Source organism: Octopus bimaculoides, chromosome 5 (genome assembly GCF_046866305.1).
Source record: "Octopus bimaculoides isolate indiv1 chromosome 5, ASM4686630v1, whole genome shotgun sequence".
In the NCBI taxonomy this organism is placed as follows: Eukaryota; Metazoa; Mollusca; class Cephalopoda; order Octopoda; family Octopodidae; genus Octopus; species Octopus bimaculoides.
In genome coordinates, this window is record NC_142932.1 from 50,515,385 (window position 1) to 50,534,466 (window position 19,082).

At 35.8% G+C, this 19,082-nt stretch overlaps 1 protein-coding gene across 3 annotated transcripts in view; it reads right to left on the reverse strand.

Moving 5' to 3' along the window:
• LOC106881686 (putative receptor-type tyrosine-protein phosphatase mosPTP-1) overlaps positions 1-19,082 on the reverse strand; it is a 305,456-nt gene that overhangs the window by 122,957 nt on the left and 163,417 nt on the right. For all 3 annotated transcript variants that reach the window (XM_089352243.1, XM_089352242.1, XM_089352241.1), the window contains exon 3: positions 10,950-11,252. In XM_089352243.1, the coding sequence (XP_089208369.1) occupies positions 10,950-11,252 (303 nt within the window). The remainder of the gene's footprint in view (positions 1-10,949; positions 11,253-19,082) is intronic.

Below are 19,082 nucleotides of genomic sequence, written 5' to 3' on the forward strand. Positions count from 1 at the left end.
AGGCTAGCCCTTTAAATTACAGGTACAATTCATTTTTGCCAGATGAGTCAACTGGAGTATCAATATGCCATTATTTTCAAAATACATGATGGAAAAAAATTACACACACACACATGCGCACGTATGTATGTATGTATACACACCATCATCATTTAAGGTCCAACAAGAAATAAAAATTGTCTTGCTCAAGGACACAACATGCTGCTGCATATCAAGTTCACAACCTTACAATCAGGAGCTGAATGTCCTAACCACTAAGCCATATGTGCCTTCACAAGTGCAGTCCATTCAATGGGCTCTCAAACTGTTTTTGTCTACCAGAATTCACCCACAATTCATGGGCTGCCACATACTGAGATTGAGCCAAGGTCTTTGTGATTACAAAACAAACTTCTTAACCAGTCTGCTATGTTGCATCAATATGTAAGTATATTACAGGCATGCGTAAACTCACAGTGAATGGGTGTTGTGGATAAAGCAATGGGGGGAGCTCTATATGACCTGCGAAAGCTAACAGCAAAACCTTTCCTACCACACCAAACCCTCTTTAAAAAATGGTGGTGGTGGTGGGGAATGACACATTCATTAATGTAGTCTTGGATAGCCCAAAAAACAAACAACAGAATAGTAACAGCTGTATTGCCATCAAACATGAGTCTACTTGCTCCAAGTTAAACCTGTGGCTAAACAACAACATATGCTACAAACATCTGAGCAAGGTTGATGATCACAGCAACATTGATAATGTTTATTTGTAACATACTTCTGTCAGGTCATGCATGGGTGCTACTGATGATGTGCAGTAGACATGACTGGGTCATCAACAACTAAAATGGCTGCCTCACTAGGCTAGTCTGATGTGGAGGGTTGCCAGAAACCTTATCAAATAGATAAATGAACTTAACACAGGAATATTACATCATACACACACACACGTGTGTGTGTGTGTGTAAATATGTATATACATACTCATACATATTTATACATAGAAACGCAAATATGTATCTGTCTATATATTTTCATATATAATAGATAGAAATTTGCCAATAAATTGGTGTGCCAAACAAAAAATACTACGTAGTATCTTTATCCCACACAATTTGTGCAGAGATGCTACCTGGCCCTTTAACTTTGGCAATGCAGTGAGTAAGTGATTGGCCCATTACCACCTCATTATCAATATGCCATTATTTTCAAAATACATGATGGAAAAAAATTACACACACACACGCGTGTATGTATGTATGTATGTATGTATGTATACATACCATCATCATTTAAGGTCCACTTCTCCAAGCTTGCAAGGGTTGGGGTGAATTTATTGAGGGCAGATTTTCTATGGTTGGATGCACTTCCTGCTGCCAGGCCTCACTTGTTTCCAAGGAAGTTAAATTTTCTTCATGATCAGAATATTGGAAATGAATCACAAAGCATGAACTCAAAGCATGAAGCTGGAAGAAATGTTACTAAGAATTTTGTCTGGTGTGTTAATGATTCTGCTACCATGACTTAACAAGAACAATAACAACAAGAGCACTCAGACAGGGCAAACCTCTGCCAAGGCAACACCAACGTTTTCTCAATAATTAGCCGGAGATGAGTTTTAAAATGAGAATATCTGAAATAAACTCGACTGCTCTCAAAAACAAGGAAACTAAAAATGAACCCGACCACTCTCAAAAATTAAGTTAAAAAACCAGAAAAATAATCCAGAATCCTTGTCCGGTACTGGATCGATCCCAAAATCTAATCAGTTCGTGCCAGTCACGAGGCCAAAGATCTCTGAAAGTTTCATATGAATCCATCCAGCGGTTTGTGAGATATCTTGTCCATGGACAAACAGACAAACAAGCACGACTGAAAACAATACCACCACCTTTGTTAAGGCGGAGGTAATAATGATAATAAATAATCACAGTACCAGGCAATGATTCTCAAGGCTTTTGAATGCCCTGATGCAGTACCAGGCAGTGGCTCTCATAGCTTTTGATCTTAACTGATTGGAAGTGTTATCATGTACATTATCTTGTCTTGGTATAAAATATTCTCCTCAATACCATAGATTTGCTTGTCAGTTGCTTGACCTTAACTAGTGGAGCATGTCCCTTAATGGCCGACAATATGTGCATCTATGATCACAAGCAGAAGTAGTGGGGGAACATCATAGCAATGTATTGAGAGGAATTCTTTGGGATTTGAACAATTCACCTCTGAAAACATGGGTATTTTGTTCATCCTTAAACCTTATTCAGGGACCTTTTGAGTGGGATGAGCTAGTCAACCTGAAAAAAAAATTCTGACTGAGCCTAATGTGATTTTCATCTTGATATGAGATCACTATATCGTGCACATGTGGTTGTGATGCATGTGCCTAGTGTACCCTTATCAGATGGGTAGTCATGATGGGTATACTGGGCTTCATATATTTTACCCCAGTGTCACTTTGATGGCATGCACTGCTCTCTCACTCAATAATAATAATAATAATAATAACAATAATAATAATTTTGGCACAAGGCCAGCAATTCTGAAAAAGAGGTAAGTTGATTACATCAACCCTGGTGTTCAACTGGTACTTATTTTATTGACCCCCAAAAGGAAAGTCTCAGCAGAATTTGCACTTAGAACAAAGCTGAAAAACATGTTGCTAAGCATTTTGTTCAGTGTGTTAATGATCTGCTACCTCACTGCAATAATAATAATAATAATAATAATAATAATAATAATAACAATAAATTGTTTCTAATATAGGCACAAGGCTCGAAATTTAAGGGGAGGGGGTTTAGTCAATACTGTTGATGCCTGAGACTTGACTAGTGCTTTACTCTATCAACCCTGAGGGATGAAGGGTAAAGTTGACCATGGCAGGATTTGAACTCAGAATATAGAGAGTCAGAAGAAATATTATAAAGTATCTTTCCAACTCTCTTAGTTATTCTGCCAAGAAGCAGAAGGAGGAAGAAGAACACAGATCATTTCCAGCTTCTACTTTAGTTTGATTTTCATTTTAGTTTTCTTTCTTTGAACAACCACTCCTATTTCTCTCTCTCTTATATATATATATATATATATATATATATATATATATATATATATATACACACACACATCTAAACATATATAACTTGACTTAGTCTCAAAAATAAATGTAAATATTAATTAACTGCCAAGAACTGAAATGAAGCAGCAGACAGACAGATAGGTGAGGAAAAAATATTAAAAATAAAAAAAAAAAATGGAAACATACGTGTTAAGATGTCTGGAGATGTTGCTCTGTAGTTTAAATCAAAAATCTTAACAATTGTTTTAACAGAGCTAACAGCAAGTTGCGGCAGCAAACAAAGCAACGAAAAGTAGAACCACCATGGAAAATTTTTATACTAGAACAAGGCACAAAGTTTTAGGGAAGAAGTGTAATGGAATGAAAACAAACCAGTATATGACAGGTATGTGTTTTTACTGGGAGATTAGAAAACCTTATGTTCAGAACTTCAGAATATAAAAAGGGCACAAAGGTAACAACTTATCAAGATCCATGATAAGTGTGAGGATCACCCAAACTGGTTCAAATCATTGTTATCATTATCACCACCAACATCATTACTATCATCATCATCCTCTACATCAGTGCTTGTTAAACTTTTTTCATTCATGACCCCATTTTTCATCACAAGATTTTTCGCGATCCCCAGGTATTAAATATGAAATAAAACATACAAATAAATACATAAATCATTTATTTTTTTGCTGAACAATATACATACATCTTCTACATTTTTCAGTATTGAATGATATTTGGTTTTAATGAGGGTTAAAGCTGAAAAAGTCATTTCACATGTGGTGCTAAATGACAAAAGAACATGTAATGCCATTTCAGAAATTGTGGGAAATTCAGCTTTAGCTCCAATCCAGAATTCAGTCAAAGATTATTTTGTAAATTCAAGTTTCAAGTTTGAATCACTCGATAGCTCAATGAACTCCTCTTGGGCTTTATACAGCAGATCATTGATATCATCAACGTCAATTGAAAATGGTTTCTGAATCCAAGATAACTTTTTGAAATTGAAATTCGAAATGAAGTATTTGCAAAACTGTGTTTCTAGGGTATTTAAGCGGTCTATAATAATTGTTACAATTAAATTTTTACAATTATTTTTTTCAATTATAAAATCTTCGATAACCAGAAACATTTCAAATGAATCATTTTTCACCTTATTCTTCCAAATGTTGATCTTTTTCATAAAACCCTCAATTTTATCATTTGAAGTAAATATATTACTTTTCTTTCCTTGAAGAGACAAGTTGAGATCGATTAGTTTCTCAAAAATATCTGACAAACGGCATAAATTTGAAAGCCATAAGTCATTTTGGAAAAGAGCAGCAAGATCAGATTTTTGTTCAGCTAAAAATATAATAATTTCATCTTTTAACAGCAATAATCTGTATAAACTTCACCCTCTTGACAACCACTTTACTTCTGCGTGTAATAATAAGTTTTTGTGTACTGAGTTCATGTCTATACAGAGATTTAAAAATAAATGGCTGTTAAGGGTACAGCTTTGAATAAAGTTTATAATTTTGATAACATCCTGAAGCACATCGTTTAATTCCAGTGCTAATTTTTTTGCTGCTAGGGCAATGGATCATGCAATGTGTAAAAGTTACATGATTATTACCAGCAGCCTTAACAAATGATTTAAAACCAATATTTTTGCTCATCATTGCTTTTGCACCATCTGTTCATACTACAATCCAATTTTTCCATTCCAAACCTACAGTTTTTAAAAAATCCATCAACTTTACTATATATGTCTTTCCCTCATGTATGTTCTTCCAAAGGATGACAAAATAACAATCCTTCTTTGTCGTTTTCTTTATAAATGTATCTGATGTATACTAACAATTGAGCCATTTTAAAAATATTAGTTGTTTTGTCCAACTGAATTTTGGGTTTTCTTTAAGAATAGAAATAAGCAGCTCAAATTGGTTGTTCAGTAATTCTATTGGCAACTGTATTGTTCAACAAAGGAATTTTTCAAATTTCATCACCATATTTACTTCTGTGAAGTATTTCTACCATCTTCAAAGCAGCAGGTAATAAAAAGTTCTTCCCCAATAGTATATGGCTTTTTATTTTTTTGCATTTAGATATGAAACTTCGTATGATACTAATAAATATTTTTCGTTTATAGTCATAAATTTCTCAAAATTTTGTTTTTCTATATTTGAAAATATAAACTGTCTTTCAAAATATATCTTTGCTTTACTGATGTATGAAGGCTGTTTGAATTCAAGATGCCTTTTTAATTTTGAGGGTTTCATACTCTCCACGGCCAAAACATTATTGCAAATTAAACAAAGAGGTTGTTCCATACCATCACTATTATTAAAAGTGAAGCCAAATTGGAGAAATGACTCATCGTATTTTCTTTTTTGCATCTTAGGTGCCTCTCTCTGATTACTAGGTCCTGCTTGGACAGACTTTGTAGCATTGCCATCTGCATCATTACTTTTGTTACTCAAGTCCAGCCATTTATCAATGAGTAAAAATAGTTTTATTTTGAAATATAAATAAAATAACATTTCATAAAATAACTATGAAATTATTTAAATAAATACCGACCTCGATTGAATAAAACAGTAAAATGTATTGTTATTTATACACTTATTGAGATGAATACAATCAACCAACTACACTGAAAATACCTATGTTGTCACTGCACTAGTTGCAATGGCACCACACATGCATTTTATTACTGCAGTGCTTGCGTGGTGCATCATGTTAAATGTTGTGCATTTGTGAAATAACAAACTGAAATTCAAGCGTTTGAATTTAATTTTTGCGACCCCCAGCATTTCACTTCACAACCCCAAATGGTGTTGTGACCCATAGTTTAGGAAGCGCTGCTCTACATCATGATCATCATCTCAGCTTGATCAGAAGTAAACTGCAGTTATATGTACTGGCTGGTAAGTGATATTGTGTTTATCTCATTGTTGGCAATAACAAGTGTATACCATGCATGCATGGGCGAGTATATTCAACTCTAACTCCAGGCTGACCAAAGCGATGTGAGTGGATTTGGAAGACAGAAACTAGTTGAATGTGCAAATGGCATGCATGTGCATGTGTGTACCTGTGTCTAGACATCACATGATGCTTGTAAAGCAGCATCATTGTCATATAAGTGAGGTTGTTTGTTTCTCGTCTTCTGAGAAAAAAACATACTTAGCCATGGGAAAATATTACCATGCTTGGAGACAGGTAAGGATTAGCAACAGGAAGGGCATTTTGCTGTAGAAAATCTGTTTCAACAAATTCCGCCTGATTCATGCAACCATGGGAAAGTGGATATTAAATGGTGATGATGATGTATGTATGTATGTATGATGTACAAATATGCTTTGTGATTTTTAGGCATTTAAATTGTGGATATCATCTTAAAATAGAGGACACATCGAACAGTGTAGTCCCTGATAGACAAAGAGACAGCAACAATAGGTGATCATAGGTCTGTTCAATGAAGGCTGGCCTAGGGTTGAACATAAACAAAAAACAACAACCCATACACAAAAAAAAACTGGGTTAAGCTTAGCATTGTTAACTAACAGAATAACTAACACATAGTGCAACAAGTTTGTCTAATGCCGAGATATCTACAACAAGGTAGCTTTGTCCATTGCTAAGTGAATCAAATGTTAGCAATCATCTACTGAAGTAGCAACTTCAGCATGATACACCATCAACAACTTGTTCATAATATAAAAACTTATTAACTCTTCCAGCTCTCTCTCTAATAATACTATTATTTCCTTGCAATAGCATGTGTCTTTGACATGTATGCACATGCTGAGAGTGATCCATCTTGACTCTTTTGACTGAGCTCAAAGGCTCTCCTTTTGAGAGTTTTGCAGCAAAAATTCACCTAATCATGGCAGGCATGTCTGTGTGGTAAGAAGTTTGCTTCCCAACCATGCAGTTTCTGGTTCAGTCCCACTGTGCAGCACCTTGAAGAAGGGTCTTCTATTATAGCGGCAGGCTGAACAAAGTGTGCTTGTGTGTATGTTTGTGTCTCCTTGTCTTGAGATTGCATGATTGTTGTAAATAAATGACATTAATTTCCAATGTCTTGCAAAACACCTGACTGGCCATGGCGAAACATTACCTTGCTTGCAAACATGTAAGGTTTGGTGACAGGAAGGATATCCAGCTGTAGAAAAATTTGCCTCAAACTCCATCTGATCCATGCAAGTATGGGAAACGATGATGATGATGATGGTGGTGGTAGTGGTGGTGGTGGTACAGCCATTTTAAATGAAAACTAAATGCTTGGCATTCACAGACAGGGTTTTACTACCATAAAACAGGATTTCTATGATTGCAAACATTGCAGGCATGCTTAGTAATGTATAAGGATATAGTGCGATTAGTCACAACATTGACATGTAAAGTTTTTTTTTTGATTTTACTCCCACTAGATGTAAAAACAAAAAAACAAAAAAAAAAAGGTGAGGAATATAACCTATACTTCACAGCTGAGTGATTTATGTTAAGGCAGAGTAATCAGTTGTTAAAAGATCACTTGGACCAATAATTCATGCCAAAATATTAGAGAATATTGCAGATATTTTAGAACTGTCTAACATATGGAAAAATGGATTTGAGAATGATAGAGGAAAAAAAAAAGATTAAAGAAATAAAACAAAGAAAATACATATATACATTAAAAAAATATGAAAAAGATTATTCTTTGGCAGACTAAACCAAAATTTTTTTTAAAAAGTGCAAAAACAATATTGAAATGTCTTTTCTAACCGATGTCTGTTAAGCATTGAGTATTGCTAATCTAATTCATGTAATAGAATTTATTGTTGTAGTTTGGGAATCTCTTTGGCAGGATGCAAAGATAATTGAAATATAATAGAACACACAAATACAATATTAATAACAATATTATTATTAATAATAATAATAATAATAATTCCTTTAATATAATTCTTTTTTTGTTCATTTATTATCATCACTATTTTTACTATTGTTGTCATTATAATGTATCAAACTAGATCAGATCCCATACATTAAGTAGAATGTGTGGCAGTAAGGGTCATAAGGGTAGCATGTTTGATGAGAGAAAACATTAATGTAGTTGAAAAGAAATACAAAGGAAGACTGACGATGTATACTGGGAATTGTTAACTAGAAAGAACAGACTGTTGAAGCGATGGGTAATGAATACTGGCCCTCTAGTTTGAGTTCAAGAACTACTAAATATTCTGTGATTTCCTGAGAGAGAGAGAGCCCATATATTCAGACAGTAGTGAAGGGGTAAGAGTGTGTAAAAGCCACTGGCATGGCAATGTCTGGATATAATCAACTTGGTAGCACAGAAGAAAGAAACAGTAGAGAAATATCAAAATCATGGTCTTGTGTGCTACTGTAATTCTGTTCTCTGCAATACCAATAGTAATAAAGTTTCTAGGAATGGTATCAAATAGGTTGGATAAATAATTAAATACAATAGAACAGAAGACCTCAAAAAACTAATTTGTCTGGGACAGCTAGCATATTTAAAGAATATTAGAGAGTGAGAGCTAAGTTACTGTTGATGCAAAAGGCACAAAGTTGAATGGAGTGAAAGCACCTATACTGGATAATGACCACTCACGCTCATAGAAGTTAGCAAGATTTGGTTCAACCAGCAAAATTATTGTGTGTATCTTAGCCATTATTTAGTATCCCTGATAATGGCCTTCAAGACAAAGAAACATGTATGTATATACACATATGTTTATGTGTGTACACATACATGCATGTGTATGTCTGTGCTTCCATAGAGTTTCACCCACAAGGCTATAGGAGAAGACACTTGACCACTGTACTGTGCAGTGGTCTTGAACTGGAACCACATGGTTGCGAATTGAACTTCTTAACCACATGGCTAAGTTGAGAAAAAAATACTTTTGTTTTCATTTTCTGGCCCTTTCTTTAATATTTGGTCAGACATGTCATCCTGTTAAGTGAACAGAATGAGGAAAGGAAGTGTACATCAAACATAGCTCTACTGACCAAATACAAGCTTTGATCAATCATTGTTTAATCATCAATTAATTAACTAATTAATTTATAGATTGTAAAATAAATCAATAAACATGTTTCAGCAGTCTGCTGGGAAATAATGAAACAAGCTGTGAGAACACACTGAATAGGAAGAATTAACTACTAAAATTACAATTTTAAATAAAAGGGCAGAGTGCTGCATCGGGAGCTCACATAGAGAAGATTATTTGATACTAGGTAATAATGGTTTATCAGATTAATTCACTGGATAAATATTTTAGGGAAAATATATTAGTTGATTAAAATGTTAACAGTGGCACTTCTACTTTCATGATGGTGGTGGAAATGGCACACAATAGTGTTTTAAATCTCCATAGTAAGATATACTGAAAGAAAGAATGCCATTCAAAATGCTTGTTATTTATATCTGCACTTTGCTTAAAAGCGGAGAAATGTATTCAGTCATTGTTTTATTTGTCTAATAATATTCTTTCCTAATTTTGGCACAAGACCAGCAATTTTGAGTGGAGGGCAAAGTTTATTCAATTGAACCCAGTGCTTCACTGGTACTCAATTTGTGAACCCTGAAAAGACAAAAGGCAAAGAATACAAGGTCATTCTAAAGACCTATTATACTGCAATATACTTTCCATTGGGTAGATCTAATACAGAGCGAACATACTTAAACTGGCAGAAGATAAAACCCTTACCAATAGATCAAACATAAATAGCAATATGTTAGCTAATGTTCACAGGAACATCATAATGAAAAATAAGCTGTTGACTGACATGGATATCCAACAGATTCAAGTATATGTTCAGGCCAATGGTCATGTTCAGATGATGCAAAACATCCCTCCACTGCAGAAGTGATACCTAGTACAAGAAATACTGAAACTGAGGTAGTCAAGGAAAAAGTCATTGATGTTATTGTAAATCAGCTTGGTTATAGTGCAGGTGGATACACAGTCACTTAACCTGACAATCTGAAGACAATAATTCTATCAGAATGGATTGAAGACCAAACACTTAGAACTGATCGCAATGATCTCCCCACTCAAGACAAAATGTTGGGATAACAGGTAAGGTAAATCATCATCATCGTCATTTAATGTCCACTTTCCATGCTAGTATGGGTTGGATGATTTGACTGAGGACTGGTGGACCAGGAGGCGACACCAGGCTCCAATCTGATTTGGCAGAGTTTCTACAGCTGGATGCCCTTCCTAATGCCAACCACTCCGAGAGTGTAAGTATTGTTATAAAATCCATCTTGAATAAAATGAAGTATGCGTTACCTCACTGAATAATTTAGTACTGCAATAAAATCAATGTATTAGATCTGATAGTGAAAAAGTTGACCACAGTGTAATTTGAACTCAGAATCTAATGACAGACAAAATGCCGCTAAGTCTTTTGTTTGGTGCCCAAGCACTTCAGCTAGCTTGTTACCTTAATAATAATCCATTCGGCTTTAGGCACAAGGCCTGAGATTTTTGAGGAAAGGGTTAATTGACTACATCAACCCCAGTACTCAAATGGTACTTATTTTATCAACCTTGAAAGGATGCCAGGCAAAGTCAACCTTGGTGAAATTTGAACTCAGGATGTAAAGTTGGGATCTAAGCTCAAAAGGAAAAGAGCCAGAACAAATTCCGCAAAACAATCCCAAGCCACCTCAACCAAGGTTAGCTATTTTGATGGGAGGAGGTAGTAGATTACATTGATCCTTGTATTTGACTGGTACCTATTTTATTGACCCCCAGAGAGACAGATGAAAGACAAAGCCAACAAAAGATGATGACAACAAAATGATAACACTGCTGCCTTCTGTCTTCTCTTTGATGACAATGACAGATGGTGAGGATGACCAAAAGAAATACAGACTCACCTCGAATGACAACTTCACGGGTTACATTGCTGATGGAATCCCCATTGGTACTGACAAGCCTACATGTGTAATTTCCAGTGTCATTCAAACTAAGGTCCGTCAGTGTAAGACTATAGTCTTCACCCACTGACACTCCTGCTTTATCGCCATTCACTGCACTGGGTTTTGGATTGAGGTCATGGCCGATGAGGAGCTGGTCATTTATGTACCACTTGACCGCTGCAACATTTTCAGACGTTTCACTGCATGGTATCATAATGATACCATTTGCTTCCGCAAACAATGTATTGCTGTCTGTAGAATCTGGAAAAGTAAATGGAAATAGTAATGTATAAGTTAACAAGATAAAAATTGTATATAACACCACATTTTGATTACTATTTAGTATATAAAAATTTTAAATGCTAATTTTGCGTTATTATAATAAAATCATATTTGGTCTTGCAGCAAAATAATATTGGGGTTATAACTGACTGTATACAGTTAGTAGATGTTAATGGGAAGTATAAAGTGATATGAGCTCAGTTCTTCACCAAAAGAAGAAAATCATTATCATTTTTTGCTTGTGCTTATATAAGTGTGTTTGTGTGTGTGTGTGTGTGTGTGTGTGTGTGTGTGTGTGTGTGCGCGCGCGCATGTGTGAATGTAAAGAAAAGCTGTTACTTGTAAGTATGACTTAGTAGCAGGTGCTACGTTTTCACCAATTGTTTTAGATGTCTACGTAGTTGGAAGCAGATAAAAATATCCTCTCAGCCCTTCAACCTTTGACTCACTGAAACATCTAATATAAAGGAAGAGGTGGCTGGTTTTCATTTTCAGCTGAGTCGACTGAACCAGTATAAAACGAAGTACTTTGCCCAGTTCAGGAATCAAACCCACAATCACAAGACCAAGCATCCAACACCCTAACCAATAAGCTAGCATTCTATTCTCTTTTGCACAGACCACTAACTACCTCTGATGACTGCTATGCTCTTCCCATGTTCCCCACCCAACAGAGGCTGTCAGCATCTCTGACTCTCAAAGAATTGGAGATTGCCATCTGCCAACTGACAACAAAGTACCTGGGCTGGTTTGCTGGTTCTACTCCATCTGAAATCTACAAACAAGGAAGAAGATCTATGGAAGTTCATTTCACAAATATAAGAATAACAATCCGTCTTGAGCAACTTTAACTCTTTAGCATTCAAATTACTCTGTCAAATGCTTATTTATTCAAATTGTTTTTAATTAATCATGCATTACCTCACAGATTTGAGATATTCATGATCTGATTATTAATTTTTTAGAATGACATAGTAAGATAGGTGTAAGATGCCAGAGCTGGACAGTTAGAACATAAAACAGGTGGAATATTCTGAATGGATATGGCTTTTTTAAATACCAAAGGGTTAAAGATGTCAACTGTCAACACCATCATCATTTTATGTCAGCTTTCCATGTTGGTATGAGTTGGATGGGTGTTCAGATTTGAATCAGTTCTTATTTGAAGTTACTCCTCCTCCGTTTCATCTTTGGTCTGGATTTTAAAGTTGGATGCTCTTCCTATCACTACAGCTAGAAAGGTTGTCATACCTTTGACAAGTCTCATACATTCAGCAATTACTTCACAGAGTGTACTGAGTTCGCTTTATTTTGGCACCAGCACTAAAGAGATTACCTCTTACCTTGTAAAACAAACATATCCTTACTACTCTATGATGTATTTATTCACTCAAGACACTGTGACTGAGAAGGTGAGTAGAAAAGAGAGTGATGACAGAAGAACCATGATGGGTGGGTGGAAGGATTAAGAGTATAATGGTAGAAACAATGACTGGTGTAAGAGAATGACAAATGGGGAGAAAAAACTGACAGATAGTAATAGAGGTGGACAATAGTAAGAGTGAGTGATGGCTGTCAATAGCAAGTGGCTGAAGGAAGACAGACTGATGACTAGGGTGCATCAGATACAGACAGGTCTATAGGCCTCATCAAAGGCAAGAGTGGTAGGAAAAGTGATGGGTAGGAAGATTGAAAATGAGCAGGTTTAATAATACTATCCCATGGTACTCAGGTGGTATGGTAACTGCCTAGATGATTAGATAAGTTGAATACCATCCTTAATTACACAAGCACCATTGTAAATGAAAAGAAGACAGGGTGAGCAGCATAACTGATAGAGATAAAAGGGTATCAGAGGTGGGAAAGACAACTGTAGATTTAAAAGGGATACATTGGGAAATAGGTCCAAAAGTGTATGTATATGTGTATGTCTGTGTGTGTGTGTGTGTGTGTGTGTGTGTGTGTGTAGGTTTCAAATTTTGGCACAAGCAGTAATTTCGGGGGGGGGGGGGGGGTCAATTACACCATATTTTATTGATCACAAAAAGATGGAAGGCCAAGTTAATTAACCTCATTGGAATTTGAACTCAGAACATAAAGAAAGACAAAATGCTGCTCAGCATTTTGCCCAGCATGCTAACAATTCTGCCAGCTCGCCACCTTATGTGTCTGTGTATATATGTACATGTACATTTTTTAATATAGATCAGTGCTCTGCTACTGGTGTTCCACAAGATGATGCTAGGTGTGCTGCAGTGTAACCTCAATATAATTTTTTTCCCCTGTACTTTTAGTTACATTTTTTGATCAGGTGTGCTGCCGAATTTTGAAAATGATATAAGTGTATCACAAGTTGGAAACGGTTGCAGAGCACTGATATAAACAGGAAGTTTATAACATGGAACCCAGGGTGGTCTCAGATGGGTTGGCATCAAAAGAGCTAAACTGAAAACATAATCGAACATAACTAAACCATCATCATTGTTTTAACCCTTTCGTATTCAGATTGCTTTATCAAATGTAATGCCTTTTTAATCACACTGTTTTTAATTAATCATGCATTTTCTTGTAGTTTTGAGATTTTGATGATGTGGTTGTTTATTTTCAGAATGACATTATAAGATAGGTGCTAAAAGCTGGATCTGACTAGTTTGAACACAAAACAGAGAGAAGTATTTGGGCCAGATATGGCCAGTTTAAATGCTAAAGGGTTAAAGTCTATTTTTCCATGCTTGCATGGGTCTGATAGATTTGAGAAGATTCTCTGTGGCCAGATGCCTTTTCTGTTGCCAAGTAAACAAAATAACAGCTTTGTTGTTAATATAGCTAAATGTCACAAAATATTTAGTCGAGCACTGTCTCAGTTCTGCTACTTTAGTAACTTTAGTGTCAATAATTAGATTATGATTTACAACAAAAGCACACAACAGCAAATTTCAGGATAGGAAACAAGTGAAATAACTTCACAACAGTAGGCAGAAGAATGGCTGTGTGGTTAAGAAGGTTGCTTCAAAACTACATGGTTTGGAATTCAATACCACTACGGGGCAAGTTGGATGCATGTTTTATTACTGCAGTCTCATGATGACCAATGCCTTGTGAGTGAAATTTGATACAGAGAAATTGTATGGAAGCATGTCATGTGCATGTCTGTATCCATGTGTCTTCACACATTGACAAAGTTTTGCAAGTAGTGACAATGTTTAAGTCTCCCAGGAATGAAACATTCTCCTGTGATTTAACTTACAATTTTTTTTTTTTTAAAGAGGGGGCGGGAGTAAACTTAATTGGAAAATAAAAGCTGGCATCAGGAAGGGAATCCAGCCATAGAATAGAAACTCAAAACATCTCAACCAACCCATACCAATTGGAAGGCTAATGTAAAAATATTGGTAATGATTGTTATTATTATTATTATTATTATTATTAGTGTAAATTCACATCTTTAAACTAGATATAGTCATTTAAATTTACCACAGTATTTAACTGCTGCTTATTATACTGAGCCTTGAAGGATGAAGTTGAACTGCTTGGTGGAATCTGAACTCAGAATGTAAAGAGGTGTGTCTAAAAACCAAACAAAACATATTTCGCCCACAACACTACCAATTCTTCCAACCACCCATTCACTCACCCATTAATGATGAAGATCTATCATATTGGTAATCAATTTCAGTAGAAAACTGATTCTAAAATTATTGATACTTACCTTGAACACAAATGTATCCAGTACACATATGCGCACATGCACACACACACACACACACACACATGCATACTCACACACGCACAATTAATTAATCAAATTAATTAACTCAGTATTAAAATATGTGACCACATTCCTAACGAACCTCTCAAATCACAGGGTTACTTGGTGTGAAGAGGATGAGGCGTCAGAGAAAGCATGTGAGTGGTGTTAGCAAGATAAGAGAGAGTGGTGACTGGAGTGGGTGTGAGAGGTGGTGTGAACTGGTTGACACGAGCGATTGGCTGATTGATTTCTCAATGGTTTCAGTAGTTACACAACAATCAAGAGTAGACTACAAGTCTAATTTAAGCACCACTGAGGGGTGGAGGAAGAGGAGGAAAAAGTGGAGTGGTGGTGGTGGTGGTGGCAGCAGTAGTAGGTAATAAGATAACTCAAAGTATTTCTAATGATACCACTATGAACACCATCACTACACAGTTACCACTACCACGAACTACTGCTGCTGCGTCTACTACTACTACCATTACAAGAGACATGGCAGCCAGGATCATTGCCACTACCACAACAGCAACAATACAACTACTGCCTCAACAAAAACAACAACTAATGCTACTTCCAGTCTCGCCATCATAATCCTTTCTACTATAGGCACAATGCCTGAAATTTGGGTTGGGGAGTCTAGTCGATTTCATTGACACCAATACCTGACTGGAACCTATTTTATTGACCCTTGAAAGGATGAAAGGCAAAGTCGGCCCTGGTAGTATTTGAACTCAGAAAGTAAAGTCAGAAGAATATGCCACTAAGTGTTTTTTTCTGGCATGGTAATGATCCTGCCACCTCACTGCTTTCACAATAATTATAATGCTAGCTAACATCATTACCACTAATACTACTACCAATACTAATTACTATCAAGCAACCATTCTAACATCAACACTGCAACCAATGAAACATCTACTCATATACCCTCTCACCATAACCACATATATAAACAAATATCCATAAACATATACAAACATGTATATGTCTATGGATATTTGTATGTATGTTTGTACGCAGACAATATAAGTGTGTGTGTGTGTGTGTGTGTGTGTATGTGTGTGTGTGTGTGTGTGTGTGTACGTGTGTGTGTGTGTGTGTGTGTGTGTGTGTGTGTGTGTGTGTGTGTGTGTGTGTGTGTTTATACATGCCTACCTCATCAACTTGTGTACTTAGTTCACACAAATCCACATTTCTCTCAACAAACCCACTTCATCCCTTAATCTATTAACCTAATACAAAAAGCATTTAATTAATCATTAATTGTATAGAATAGGTGACCGCATTTTTAACAAACAGCTCAATTATTTCCTCCATTGATAAAAATTTCCTAGTCGCATCCCTCCCTTTTTTTCTTTTTTTTTCTGCAGCCTGAAAGAATGCTCAAAGCCAGTGATTCTGAGTGACTACAGAATGGATCATCAGCTCTGCACAAATAAATAAACTCTGCTATATATATGTACTGTACACTCTTTCTCCTATTTGGACGACAAAATCATCAGCAGCAGCATCATTTAATGCCTACCTTTCCATACTTGAATGGGAATTCTTTGGGGGTAGATTTTCTACACCCAGATGCCTTTCTTGTCGCTTAACCCTCAGTTTTGGCATTGTTCCTAAAGCTGAATGCTCTTCCTAATGCCAACCACTTTGCACCATGTACTGGATGCTTTTCTTATGCAATTACCACAAGTGAGGTTGCTGACTAACTTGCATGACAAAAAGAAAAAAGAAAAAAAAAGAACAAAAAGAAAGAGCCTACTACATTACGTGGGGGGGGGGGGCACTTGAGAGAGGGCAGTGGCTTTATGTCAAGTGTGGAGAGGTTAAAGTATCACACACACACACACACACGCACACACACAATAGAATAAATGAGTGAACATGGATTCAGCAAGCTGCAGAGCAAGCAAATCATTTAGTAACTACTTAAAAACTGCTTGCTTGCATCATACTCTTGCTTGATAGGGATGAGATTATCCCATGTTAGTGGTCCCAGAGATATCATCATGTGTAGAGAGCCAATCAGGTCCACCAGTGCTCTCCGGCACTGGCTGTCCCATGCTAGCCCTTCTGCATCCTCCAATGTGAGTGACATTGAGCCTCTAGAAATCTTCTCCATTCATGTCCAGCCATCTGGTGCAAGGCCTGCCATGAGACCTCTTCCAGCCCACAGCTGCTGCATCATTGCAGCTGTTTAGAAACTGGCACAAGGTAATAAGGACTCTTTATTTTAACAGGCATTTTGTGCCAATAGCATGATAAAATGCACCTGGTCCATATTGTGAAAAGATTGGTGATTTGGAAGAGTGTCTTGCTGTAAAAACCATGCTAAAAATGACATACACAACAACAAAGTTAGCTGATCATGTATGCTAAATGATGAAGGACTGTAAATTAGTAAGAGGCCTTGCAACTCATGATGGGAGAAAAAACAAAGTGATAATGATGAAACTAAAATGTGAATCAGAATTAGAACAAAATGTCTCAAAAGAAAGCTACTCAACTAGAAACAGTAAGAATGTTTTGGCATCACTGGATACAAGGCAGTTCTCACTCAACCCAAATACTAATTTTAAAGCAGATGGGTGTGTGGCGTTGTTGATTTTGTTTAGGTCATTAACAGTGTAAGAGAAGTGAACTGGTTGTAATCTAGGAATTAAATGTTGCTCACTGAGACTGTACTGTGATAGAAGACACAAGACCAAACCCATTTTAATCATTTTATAGTGTCCAAAATTTTTATCATTTTATAGTGTCCAAAATTTTTATCATTTTATAGTGTCCAAAATTTTTATCATTTTATCTTATTGAAATTACCCACTCCCCTTGATTGCTACTTTTAGATATTTAAAACTTGTTGATGGAAATTTGTCTAATTGCTTGGTTGATCTCAGCTGGCTGAAGTTTTCCATCACTCAAAATATTGTGTATGTGAGATCTGCACAATGATAGGCAAGTTACTCGTTCCATAATACCTATTCCCCAGTAATAATTTCTTCTCACCTGAATATGAAATAGCTTCTTTTTTTTCTTCTTCCTTATAACATTTTGCCATTGGGTGTTGTGATATATTATAAGCTTCTGTACATGTGAGTCATTTATCAACAGCTGTACATGTGTGTCATTTATCAACAGCTGTACATGTGTGTTATTTATCAACAGGTTTTGCATCAGGATGTATATCATCCTGATACAAAACCTCAAACATGAGTCATTAAAGAGTTGGTGGTATTTTCTTATTGGCTATTATTCCTAAGCAAGTGGGTGACTATATAGAACAGTGATTCTCAACTATTTTTTTTACCCATGGATCCTTTTGATTATTTTGATGGACCCCCACAGCCATTTGATGTTTAAAAACTAGTTTTACAAATACTTCTTTTAAAATTCCTATTTTGTTTCTCACAGGTTCAACTTATGTAGATTAGCAATAGCTACCTAACATACTACTGAGTTTTGAGATTTTTCTTTGTATAGGGTACTGTGTTGATTTATTGTAGTGGTGGCATTGGTGAGAGTAGAATCTTTTAAATGCTGTTGGAAAGGTTTAGGAACATTCATTAAAAACATATTTTATCACAAATATACTGGTCTGAAGAACACAGGTCAAAAGACATACCTGTAGAAAAACATTCTTAGCAAAACAAGTTGTTTTGAAAGATAACTCATCAGAAACAATATTAATCCAAGAAAAAGCAGAATAATGGTTTGAATCTAAGAATTTTTAATTTCAAGCCTTTTGGTACAAAACTGCCTGAAACTACATCTGGTTTAATGTGATCTAGACCAAAACCTTCCATCAAAATTTCATCTCAATTTTTGTTCTAAATACTAACTTTAAAGTGTAAAAACTATTTTACAAAATTCTTCATTATTTCCAAAATTACCTGGAACAAAAACAGTGTATTTCAATAGAAATATGACAAGAAAATGGCCAATATGTATTCCTATAAATATTTTTCAATAAATATACCTTTTGGTTTACTTTTTTGCTAACTAATAGGCATGGCTGTGTGGTGAGAAGCTTGCTTCCCAAACACACGGTTCTAGGTTCA